Source organism: Aplysia californica, unplaced genomic scaffold (genome assembly GCF_000002075.1).
Source record: "Aplysia californica isolate F4 #8 unplaced genomic scaffold, AplCal3.0 scaffold00884, whole genome shotgun sequence".
NCBI lineage: Eukaryota > Metazoa > Mollusca > Gastropoda > Aplysiida > Aplysiidae > Aplysia > Aplysia californica.
Window position 1 is genome coordinate 203125 of NW_004798154.1, and position 13329 is coordinate 216453.

The 13329-nt window shown below is 38.4% G+C and overlaps 1 protein-coding gene across 1 annotated transcript in view; it reads right to left on the reverse strand.

Moving 5' to 3' along the window:
* The window catches only part of LOC101855220 (DNA ligase 1), a gene marked incomplete in the record, with an annotated part of 87463 nt that extends 76864 nt beyond the window's left edge, over nucleotides 1-10599 (reverse strand). Inside the window, 6 exon segments of the mRNA XM_035972873.1 lie at nucleotides 2663-2840; nucleotides 4492-4685; nucleotides 5589-5706; nucleotides 6380-6665; nucleotides 7362-7532; nucleotides 10459-10599. Of these exon segments, the coding sequence (XP_035828766.1) occupies nucleotides 2663-2840; nucleotides 4492-4685; nucleotides 5589-5706; nucleotides 6380-6665; nucleotides 7362-7532; nucleotides 10459-10475 (964 nt within the window).
* Between the last annotated feature and the right edge of the window lie 2730 nt (nucleotides 10600-13329).

Sequence of the window (13329 nt, forward strand, 5' to 3'; positions counted from 1 at the left end):
GAGGCCTCTGCCACATTAGAATCTGATTTACTTTCAGCAACTTCTTCTGATGCTTTCTCAGGTGTCTCATCCTGCTTTACTTCAGGTGCTTCCTCATCCTCATCATCATCACTTTCAATGACGAAAGTTTTTTTCGTACGCTTTTTCGTCTTGATCGGAGAATCTACTTCATCCGATGGCACATTTTTCTGCTTCAGAGGAGAGGCCTTAGATTTGGGAGCAGGACTCGTCTTCTTTTGTTTCCTGTACGAGTTTTTAAAAAAAAAAAGCAACATTTCATTTGCCGCGCATCAAATGAAATAAAGGATAAATGTGGAAATTAAGAAGATAGTGAGAACAGGAACCAATTGATCACATAATATGGCTAAGACAATTCAATGCTCAAGGCAAATTAAAACATAAATTGCACCTCAGAATCAAAAGAAACATAATCCAGATGAAGTGTTTGACTACTTTGCATGACAGATGCATCAAGAAGGCACTGTTCTGTCACAAGAAGATAGCAGATGAGGCTAAATAGGCCAAGCAGTGTAAGCAAACATTTACTTTCATGCTGGTTACTGTCAAGCTGGTAAAGAAAGAACATACTCAGTATACTGATGACAATAAATAATTGATAAAATGAAGACACTTGTATTTCCATAAAATCATATAACACATTATTACGGAAAAGTCAGAAAGCTTGTCAGTATGAGCACAGTGGAATCAAAAATTGACTTAAAGGGGTTCACACAAGAGCCAGGGGCTACTGAATATTTTTCTCTGGTACTCCTATCCCCTGGTCTCAGGGTTAGCGAGATTGGGAACCATGTCTTCTTTGAAAATGATAATTTTTCTCAACCCAAAAAAACATATTTTTAACACAGTACCGGAGATAAAGTACAATGATTAAAGTATCTTCTTCATTTAAAAGGGACAAGAAAAGAAGAATACCCTTACCTTTTATTTTTACCCTCAGCTTTATCAACCTTCTTGGAACTGTCCTTTTTCTCAACTTGCTCAACTTTGCTTGCCTTTTTTGGGCCATTTTGTAAAGCCTTATCTTGACTCTCCTCAGCTGATTTTTCTGTGGTCTTGGGCTTAGGAGCAGCAGACTTGGTGAAAAAGGACCTGCAAAAATATGAGTTGAATCTCTGTAACATGATTATGACAGATTTATTTGTAGGCATCAGTGGGTAAAACATGCATTGCCATAGTGGATAGCGACAGTCTCAAAGCTTAAGTATAGAAGACCAAGAGAAAAAAGAAAGACCTTTCACTCTCACAAAATTCTGGGAACAGGGTCCATGCCATCCCCTACAATGAGAGAATAATGAACAAGACCACAGCAGACTTCCCTTTACCTACATCACATGACCTTATACAGGGGCGAGCGCCAAATGAGAACTGGTGGAAAATCACCCAAGTTGAGATCATATCTCCACAAAATAGCGCCAGGAGACAAAGTCACAAACTACATCTGTCCTGTCGAGTCGGCAAGGAGGAGGACGAAACTATGGACCATGTGTTCCTGAGATGTCCCGCCAAATATCATGCCAGAAGCCGTCTGCTGGGACATTTCAGTAACCCACTTTCAGCACTTTTCAAGGACCCCAGAGCAAGTGTTGAGTTCCTGCGTGCTGTCGGCATCGCTAACCGTTTATGACGCCACAGCGCCAGAAGAAAAAGAGAGAGAGGGGTGCAAGCACCATAAAACACTTACCAAAACAATACCAAAAACTGAACCATATGTTCTATATTGCCATCACTCCAGCAAAGCCAACTCATGGTGGATTTGCAGGGATGGACAAAACTTTTGCTGGACTACAACCTAGGTTCAGGTCAAGCATTTTTTATTCACAACCTATATCTTGGCTCTGTTTTGTCCTGTTTTAAAGACATCTGGTTTTGATACATAACATCTGGTGCCAACTTTACAAGTATCAATGTCACTGTCAGCTATCCCTCACAATTTCCTCCCCGTTCTCAGAAAACAGGGCAGTCAGGTGAAACACATGGTGCTAATTATTCATCAAAGAATGGATCTAAGAGCAACTTTACCAACAAAGATTTAGATCAAATAGAAATAATATATTTCAAAACAATCTGCTGTCTGGCATCAGCAAAGTTTATGACTTATTGTATGAGTTAGCTAGAGGTTACATCTTATGTATGCATACATGTTTACAGAAAAAGGTTGGTATCACAAGCGTGACAGGCTAAAAGCATGACTGGCAAGACACAGCTGTCATCTCATGTTACTACTCTGTTCCAGATGACAGATCGCCAAAATCAGAAACAATCATCACCTTACAGGTAAGCCTCGATTGCTTCTCTAATACATAACACTTTGGTACAAAAAGAATCCTAGGTACTCTCCCTTGACAGTTTTTGCCTCAGTAGGTTCATCTGTATATATGGTCAAAATTATCAAAGATGGCCATCCAATGCCTACGAGAAAAGTGGTTGTCTTAGATGGATGGATGTCTGAGACAGTGTCATTACAATATCTTTAAAAAACACAAAATTTAAAGTAGGAAGTGATTGTTTCAACAGGTGATTTTCTTGGACTGGTGGCCTTTAGAGCAAGTTCAACTGTATTTATCTTACAAAAGCATGATTCATGACCTGAATGAACCAAATCTCAATCCCCAAAGACCCCTTGTTCAAAGTTTTAGTTTACCTTCGGTCTTTTTTTGCTTTGCATTCCCTTCTTTCTCCTTTTCGTCAAGCAATTTCCTCTTGCTTTTCGGTGACGTCTTTTTTCCTGTTCCCTTCAGAGACTCTTTTTTCTTTTTCTCATCAGAATTCTTTTTTACAGACTTAGTTTTCTCAGTCTTTTTGGCATCATCCTCAGCATCCTTCAACAAAAGGCATGAAAGAAAATTATACTAAAACCACTTGGATAATTAAACTAGATAATATACAAAGTAAAGTACAACTATGCAGAAATCGACTCTATGAGAAATATCATGAGGAGAGAGAGAGCAAAAGCAACCAATTAATATTACCTGATTCAAGTTTGCGCTTTTAATATAAAAATTTTAATTCAAAATAAGCACTGACCCTAGATACTGACCACATGCATCCAATCTTCTTTCTTCAAAACTTTCACTAGCAGACAACAGGGTTGGGTTGATTTAAATCAGGTTGATTTAAATCAGTTGATTTTTTTTATTTAAATCAACTTGATTTTTTAAATAAAAATCAGTGATTTAAATCACTTTTTTTTAAATTTATTTTCATTCAGTTTTTTAATATTTCAACATTCAGAATTCCTTTCCTTGGTTTCATAAAACAGATATAAGGTTTAGTAGACTAATATAATCATGCTTAAAAGTCTGCTTCCCCCCCCCCCCCTTTCACTGTAAAATAATACAGTATTCAATTTACTTTTTTTTCCCATAACTGAAATCAGAGCTTGGTTGATTTAAATCAGTTGATTTTTTTATTTTAATCAACTTGATTTTGTGATTTAAATCACTTTTTTTTTTAATGTATTCTGTTTTTACATATTTAAACATTCAGAATTCCTTTCCTTGGTTTTATTTAACAGATATAAGGTTTAGTAGACTAATATAATAATGCTTAAAAGTCAGCTTCCCCCCCCTGTCACTGTAAAATAATACAGTATTCAATTTTCTTTCTTTTCATAATTGAAAACCAGGGTTGGGTTGATTTAAATCAAGTCGATTTAAATCAGTTGATTTTTTAAAAATTTATATCAACTTGATTTTAAAAATAAAACTCAGTGATTTAAATCACTTTTAAAAAATGTATTGTTTTTACGTCTTTAAACATTCAGAATTCCTTTCCTTGGTTTTATAAAACAGATATAAGGTTTAGTAGACTAATATAATCATGCTTACAAGTCTGCTTTCCCCCCTGTCACTGTAAGTAGTAAATTAATACAGTATTCAATTTACTTTTTTTTTTCATGATTGAAATTAGCATTTTCTTTTTCTTTTTAGACAAACACAAGCGCGCGCACACACACACACTGTAATAAAATACAAGTTTATCTATGCATAATTACCCCCTCCCCCCCTTTCCTTTTAGACTGACATTTTCTTCATTTTTTGTCTGTAGCCATAATTCACTGATAATAGCAGATTAAGGCTTTCTTTCGCAGTTGCTTATATTAATCATTAGTTAAAATAAAGACAATGCATTCTGCACTAAAAGAACATACTTTTAGCCACCAAAAATCCCAAACCGTGTCGACATTTTTTTTAAATCAAAAAAATCAAAAAAATCTGATTTAAATTTTAAAAATCGATTTTTTTTTTTTAAATTTAAAAAATCAAAAAAATCACCAACCCTGGCAGACAATAATTTAAGTTATGGTAAAATGGGAAAAGGTCTAAAAGTCTCAATAGTGAGTTTTGAAAACACGAACAACGTGCAACATAGAACAAGCACTCACAGATTAGATGAACAAACGACAAAAAGAAATTCACGGCACAGCACAATCTGAACAAAATTCACCTAATTCATTTTAACAGATGATACCTTCGGTTTTTCCTTCACATCTCCATCTTTCTCATCATCCTTTTCCATCTTCACAGTCTCCACTTGGTCCTCTTCAGCTTTGTCACCATCTGAGTCGTCTCCCTTCCGCTTTTTACTCTCAGTGGGTGGACTTGTGGACTTCTCTTCACAAGACTTCCGCTTCACTCCACTGTTAGAATTCATGCTTTTCCGTGCTGGCGATAAATTTTGAGTCAGAAAATTAATCAAACAAAATTTAAGTGTAATATAAGAAGTATACCTTAAGGATTACTACATTGGTTGTTAAGTTATACTTCACCGTGAGATAATTACCAAAATGGTCACATTTCAACAGGACTTATTCTTTATCAAAAATTCATTTACAGAAGCCCCAGATTACCATAAAACAGGCTATTTTAACTATTTTGCTTAGAAAAGAGTAAGATTATATCATTAAACAGAACCAAGGGGAGTAAATGACCTAAAGTGCTCTCTTTCCACCCAAAATACAGCAACTTCAGGAACATGAAAATGCCCAGTTTACTAACAGAAATGACACTATGATGTACTGGAAGTTCAAGTACTTTCATTACTCACTACACTATAAGCATACAGAAAAGTTGAAACAAAGTAAAGAATATAAAGTATTTTTTTAAAAAGAAAATAAGATAAAAAGGTGAAGAATTTCAGGAAAAGTGTCTCCTGCACATTCAACTCCATGGAGAAATTTAGCACTGTCTAGAAGTAGAGAGCAAAGGAACAAGCAATTCAAAAGATGGCATTGTGGAATAATGCATTGGAGAAGAGCTGGCAACAAACAAATGGCTACAAAGGGTAAAGACTATCTCACTAGGAGATCCATACTAATGTATGTTGAATAAGTGTGCATGTGTCTTGAATTTAGCAATTACTTTAGCAAGACACACATAATATACTCAATACCTAGCAAACAAACTTTGTCCACTTCTTCACTCATACCCAATCCCTAATACCACTCATGCTCACATGCTAGCCACTGCTCTCCCCCCTACCCCCAACCACCTATCCACACAAACCCTCCACCATCCCCACCCCCAACCGCTTATCTCTAAATTATTCATATATGTGCAAACCCTCACCAGTTTTCCGTTTGTAGTACCCTGCTGGAGTCTTCTCAGGTGTGGCTGTCACATTATCAGATGATGTTGTAGGAGTAGTCTGAGGATTGTTGGTTGGACTCACGGCAGCTTTGGAATTCTGAAAGGAAAAAGTATAGGTTGAAAAAAAAACCCAAAAAAAAACCCAACACTAAGTAGATACTTGTGCAGTACAGAAAAATAAGTACAAAAATATCTATGATCCAAATCTTGTACTCCAGTTTTTGTGTAAATTGATCCAAATAACTTTATAAGTTCAACAAATGATATTGACTTTGGAAATGGTGGATGGTGACTGTCATTTATTGTTTTGAAGAAAGGGTTTAATACATAGTGTTCTGAGGCAAAACATTGCGTATCTATGTCTTTCTACTAGGAAGTTGGGAGAAAAAACACCTACATTTACTACAGTATTACAGTTCGGATAATTATTAGAATTTGACACATAATAAACTTTTCTGAGTGCTCTCACATTAGCCTTGCAAAGGTTCAACATGATCTAAATACTTAACAAGAGAGTCCATAGCTATATTTAAGAGTAACAAAATGGGTTTTTTCCCTTATTAGCTACATTATATTATACTATTCAAAATAAATAAGACACAAAATCAAAATGACTAAATATGATATATGAATACCACAAAGCACTTGATTTAATTATTATATATATATTTACAAATACATTTACAACATAAGGCAAGTGTCCAAACCACAAAGGAATAAAAAAAAAAAATAAAACAACGATTAAGAAAGAAATATTAACTTCTACATACTTCTTTCTTTGGCGTATTCTCGACAGAAGATTTATCTGGAGACGAGGCCTCTGCCACATTAGAATCTGATTTACTTTCAGCAACTTCTTCTGATGCTTTCTCAGGTGTCTCATCCTGCTTTACTTCAGGTGCTTCCTCATCCTCATCATCATCACTTTCAATGACGAAAGTTTTTTTCGTACGCTTTTTCGTCTTGATCGGAGAATCTACTTCATCCGATGGCACATTTTTCTGCTTCAGAGGAGAGGCCTTAGATTTGGGAGCAGGACTCGTCTTCTTTTGTTTCCTGTACGAGTTTTAAAAAAAAAAAAGCAACATTTCATTTGCCGCGCATCAAATGAAATAAAGGATAAATGTGGAAATTAAGAAGATAGTGAGAACAGGAACCAATTGATCACATAATATGGCTAAGACAATTCAATGCTCAAGGCAAATTAAAACATAAATTGCACCTCAGAATCAAAAGAAACATAATCCAGATGAAGTGTTTGACTACTTTGCATGACAGATGCATCCAGAAGGCACTGTTCTGTCACAAGAAGATAGCAGATGAGGCTAAATAGGCCAAGCAGTGTAAGCAAACATTTACTGTCATGCTGGTTACTGTCAAGCTGGTAAAGAAAGAACATACTCAGTATACTGATGACAATAAATAATTGATAAAATGAAGACACTTGTATTTCCATAAAATCATATAACACATTATTACGGAAAAGTCAGAAAGCTTGTCAGTATGAGCACAGTGGAATCAAAAATTGACTTAAAGGGGTTCACACAAGAGCCAGGGGCTACTGAATATTTTTCTCTGGTACTCCTATCCCCTGGTCTCAGGGTTAGCGAGATTGGGAACCATGTCTTCTTTGAAAATGATAATTTTTCTCAACCCAAAAAAACATATTTTTAACACAGTACCGGAGATAAAGTACAATGATTAAAGTATCTTCTTCATTTAAAAGGGACAAGAAAAGAAGAATACCCTTACCTTTTATTTTTACCCTCAGCTTTATCAACCTTCTTGGAACTGTCCTTTTTCTCAACTTGCTCAACTTTGCTTGCCTTTTTTGGGCCATTTTGTAAAGCCTTATCTTGACTCTCCTCAGCTGATTTTTCTGTGGTCTTGGGCTTAGGAGCAGCAGACTTGGTGAAAAAGGACCTGCAAAAATATGAGTTGAATCTCTGTAACATGATTATGACAGATTTATTTGTAGGCATCAGTGGGTAAAACATGCATTGCCATAGTGGATAGCGACAGTCTCAAAGCTTAAGTATAGAAGACCAAGAGAAAAAAGAAAGACCTTTCACTCTCACAAAATTCTGGGAACAGGGTCCATGCCATCCCCTACAATGAGAGAATAATGAACAAGACCACAGCAGACTTCCCTTTACCTACATCACATGACCTTATACAGGGGCGAGCGCCAAATGAGAACTGGTGGAAAATCACCCAAGTTGAGATCATATCTCCACAAAATAGCGCCAGGAGACAAAGTCACAAACTACATCTGTCCTGTCGAGTCGGCAAGGAGGAGGACGAAACTATGGACCATGTGTTCCTGAGATGTCCCGCCAAATATCATGCCAGAAGCCGTCTGCTGGGACATTTCAGTAACCCACTTTCAGCACTTTTCAAGGACCCCAGGGCAAGTGTTGAGTTCCTGCGTGCTGTCGGCATCGCTAACCGTTTATGACGCCACAGCGCCAGAAGAAAAAGAGAGAGAGGGGTGCAAGCGCCGTAAAACACTTACCAAAAAGGAAAAAAAAACCTGTAATTTTTCCCATTACTTTTACACTTTTGAAAGGTTACTTGAGTAACACAATGTGTCACCTACTCAACACTAACTACTCAGAACGTCAGAGTTGCTCCAGTCCTGATGAGTGATAAGTATGTCGAGACGAGGACAAAAAACAAACTGACTGTGACAGCCCGCCGCAGTGTGGACCATTACTATCATCATCATCATCATCATGTCAGGGTTTTACACCTGCACGCAGATGCACCGTTTTGATGGCTTAACTGCCGTAATTTTTGCTGTAGGACACAGGCCACTAAAACCGTCGCAAATCAATTGTAGTCAAGAAAACATAAAACCTAATTGCGAAACATCAAATTACGGTGAAATACTCAAGCACCCCTGAATCCCCTCTGATTATCTGATTTTATTTAGGTCAGGGTGGCACACCTGAAACCCCCAAAGATGTTAAAAAGAGTCAAAAATATTACTACGCAATTGGTTCTACGGTGTACGTTCGAACAAAAATAACCAAACATATCTCATAAACTACTAATTTGCGGTATGTAGCCAAAGTTCATGCTAAGCAAATAAACGAGATAAGAGCTTTAGAATAGAACTAGAGACGGGTCCATGAGTATTTTTTTAAAATACTTGTAAAACTCCAAATAAGGGGAAAAAATTGTTAAAATTAAAATTTTAACTAAATTAGTTAAAAAAAGGAATTCAGACTCAAGAGGGCTGTTCTCTGCCAATTCGTTTGGATAAAAATTACGATGTACCTAAATTCTCTAAACTTAACTAAAACTAGATCTACTAGACTCCTATTAACCTAAACAAAAAACACAGTATAATACGTCCACAGCGCTGAGTATGTCGTAGTTTGCAGGCTACGTTCACGGCGCCATGAATCATCAAGCATCGGCACAAAGGCACGACTGAAACGCTACGGTCGCTCAAATTTAAGTGAATAGTCATTAAATAGGTAATTAAATAGGTAAAGAACACAGGAACAGACAAGTGGATAGCTAGAGAGCGACAACTAAATGTAGTGTGTTCGGTTCAGTTATATCTGTGATTGTGCAGCATCCTTCTTCCGCCTAGATTGATTATGATGCTGTACACTACATAAACTGAGAAGAAGAAGACAAAGAGTAGGCCTACGTACGAAAGCAAGTTCAAACAAAGTCAAACAACGCAGTGCAAATGATCGACCGTTTCAATCTGGATTGTTTCTTTTAAAGTTTTGTAAGACCGCTTAATAAGAGATCAGGTGGTGATAGGAGTAAGAGAAGAAAGCTTAAGAGAAAAGTTTTTGGAAGAAAAAAATCTCACCCTAACAAGGTGTCTAGATATAGGATGAGCATATGAGTCATCTAGGACACAATCTTTAAATTTTTTAAGCACTTACAAGAGATTGTTGGACTCAACAGGATGCTGAGCAGCAAATGGAGTAGATCTCTGGATATAATTCGAGACTGCAAGGTTTGCAAAAGGATACTGTGGTGAGGTGCAAAAGCAGTAGATCTATACCCGGGGGAAGCACTAGGAAAGACTCTAAGAGAAGTTCAAGCTGGGAAACTGAGCAAATCGCGAGCTGTTATAAAATCATAACTAATTTTTTTATCACGATCAGATGATGCTGCGGGCATCCCCCTTGCGAGGTCAAACAAGATGGCTGTTACTATAAATATCGGCCAATGGCATTTAGTTGTCGTTCTCTAGCTATCCGCTAGTCAGGAATAGATTTACTTGTGTGAAAAATAATGACATTTATGCAGCGGTGGTCTAAATGCAAGAGTTTACGGAGGGCAAAGGCGGGCACCGCAAAACAGGTGCGGTCAAAAAGGCCTCGTTCACTTAACGCGCTGAACACGACTTTGATCCTCTTCCTGTGTGCGGACCAGGCAACCCTCAACAATTTAAAAATTAAAGTCGTTCGAAGAAACAAGGAAGAATCATATTATATGGCATGGAAGAAGGCCAAGGCAGGAAGAGGGGCGAGAGGGGGTGAAAAAAAGAAGCAGCAAGGAAAATGGTAGGAGGTGAAGTGAGTAAGATCATTCTTAAAATGCAAACTAGATCTAGATCTAGATCTAGATCTAGATTACATTCAGGGTTATGTGAACGTAGCCTAGATCTAGATTGGTCACTGCGAACAAAAAACAACAAGGACAAGAGTCTTGACAAATCAAATCTGCTAGAGTTAGAGACGACGAGAGTCTAGATCTAGCTAGAGTAGAGTCTAGATTCTAGACCTAGAATCTAGATCTAGATATTAGATCTAGAATCTAGACTAAATCTAAACAGTAGGCCTATTTGGATACTAAAAATTGATAATTTCCTTACGTAATGGCCCTCTGCATGTTTACTGTATATATGTATTGTTTGTAGAAAGGCGTGGATAATATAACAACAATAACACGATCACAGTGTACTCTCAGTCAGTCAGGAGACTTAGATTCCCGCCATGTTACCAAGAAACTGGCAGTTGACAGGATTTTGGAGGAAAACTGCTAGGCCTAGGATCGAAGTCATCATCGTGCAATTCATATTTCGTATTTTTGCTGAGGATCCATGGGTACAAAGGCTCGTCCTGGGATGGTGAGACGTGAGAGCAAGGAGTTGTTTTTGTTGTTGTTGGGGGGGGGGGGGGTTGGAGAAGGGTTTTGCTTTCTTTAATCTTGGTTTTTATTTCCTTTTGGCTGACTCTTGGGGGGGAAAAAAACAATAGAGAGGCCGAACCAGTGAGTCGTTGAGGTAAAAATAATGATGAATGTTTGAGGTTGTTTGATAATGAGTGGAGGGAAAGGAGGAATTAAGGACACGAGTGCTCGCACTTTCATTTTGTCATAAGAAGGTATGAAATTCCAATCTGGCTGTCCGGAGTCCGTGGTGACGAAAAAATGGCTCATATTTTTTTCAAAACTCCTTTCATTAAGAGAAAACAACTTTCAAAAGACTGCCTTTTAGTCCCACAAATAACGATGAGTAAGCAACAAAAATTATTTTAACTACAGAAACGCAAAGGTTGCGTAAATTGTGTGATTTTGCGAGAATTTGAAGGTGAAGTTCATTTCATGCTTCGTAGTCCAGTGCATTGGGGCCTGAGCGCAGGGGGTGGGGGTGAGGGGGACTCCTTCAAAGTTTATTTTGTTTATATCCGCACATGTTCTGTATTTATTTTGCAGCAGACACAAAACAGTAGTTTCGAATGTTGCTCCATTTCCGTGTTTATCCAAACGGAGGGTGGAAAGCTATGGAATGTATAATAACGTGTGTGATATGTGACTATGCGTAGTTTTGATATGTGGGTCTGCACTATACCCGTTTGGGTAATGATATATATTGTCAGTTAGCCTACTATTTATTATATTCCGAAAGGTAAGGGGAACAAACAATCAAAGACGCAACAATATCAATAATACCCCCCCCCCCACCCCCCACCCCCTCTCTCTCTCTTCTGTCTGTATGTCTGTCTGTCTGTCTCTCTCTCTCTCTCTCTCTCTCTCTCTCTCTCTCTCTCTCTCTCTCTCTCCCCCCCCCCCCCCCCGGCGACCCCCCGTTCTCGCACGGTGTGTCTGTATACGTGCGTACGTGTGTGCGTACGTGTGTGTGTGTGTGTGTGTGTGTGCGCGCGCGCGCGTGTGCGTGTGTGCGCGCGCCCTGTTTAGTTCGTAATAATAGCCTTACTTATATTAAAGGGTTGATGAACTAAGATTTGTTGGAATGGAACGTGGCGTTCTATATAGGCCTCACGTGTCACAAAAAATCTAAAAGTTTGACAGCAGTAGTTTAGTCTGTTATCTTATATAATAACCATAATATAGGTTTCGGTGAGGGTATCGACTTGAGATTCCGTTTTTCAATACATAGGCCTACATAGCACACTATAGTGCACGCTTTGGAGGTGGGGTGCGAGCGAGGGGGGGGGCATATTTATTGATACATAATATTAATAACATTTACTGATAATGTATTCAGGTCAGGGTATGTGATAAGGCCTACTCACAAGCTCATAAAGTACCATCACTAGATAAGATAAGAAAATTAAATTTGTCTGAAGACAAAATTAATGCACTACCAGTAAATTAGGGTCCCAACTAACTCGAATTTAGCTCGGGTGCAGTGTAAACAATATCTTCTCCACAGTAAGCGTTAAAAAATGTAAATATTGGGGTTTTTTAAAACCACTTTAAAATCCCTGCATGCATATTAACTGCCACCATCACAGTATGGCTCTCTCAACAATTTTAAGGGATTAATGAACAGTTTATAAAGTTAGCCAGCTTTCTCGAGCAGGAGTTCCTATCTGATTTTCCTCTCGTTTGAAAATCAACCCCATAAAAATGCAACCTCCAATAAACAACAACATATGGCATTGCAGCTGGCTGCTCAATATCTGGCTTCTGATTCATCCTGGTCATGGATATACAACTGAGATCATGTTGGCTATTCTGGAGGAGAAGCACCGAAGAAGGCTTTTATGAATGGTGTGACCTTATTGGCAAGACGTGTAGACACAATGCAGAGTGTTTTGCCTCTGCTGGATGAGCTGATCACTTGGTTCAGGATGAGGTTTAAGCCAATAGATCTTGAAGCCTGACTTTTCTTAAAGGGAGGCAGAAATACCAGAAGTTCAGAATTGCAGTTGATCAATGTCCGCGGTAAAAGATGAACCTTTGAAAAGTTTGGGGTAGTGGTATGCAGGAATTCTATCTGACAGGAATCAAAGTTGAAGTAAGGTTGGAAGTGATTGACTGGACAAAGCCGCCAAGAAAGCATACGATATGGTGTCTACAGTTTGCCCTCTACCTTCGCCTGGCATTGTCGCTGACAATGTACGAAGTCGTCTTGTCGAGAGTGTGAGGTGATGGAGAGAACAAACAACACCTACATCAGAAAGTGGCTTGATCTATCTAATCAGCACGCCATCCTTACACAGACAGAAAGGCGCGCTTCAGCAACCCCTCACATCCATTGAGGAGATCTACAAATTAGTAAAGATCGGGGCGATGAGGATGCTGACAGAATCGAAGGACCAGGAAATCAGAGATGTCTGAGCAGCGAGGGCGGAGGACGCAGTCTACGAGATAATGATATGTCTTCTTTGGGGCAGAGCGGCATTATTGTCGGCTCAATACAGACCAACTGGTTGGGACGAGGTAGCAGCGACTTCAGACCTTTCAGGAAGATGTCTGACAGGCGGTGCCCACTGGA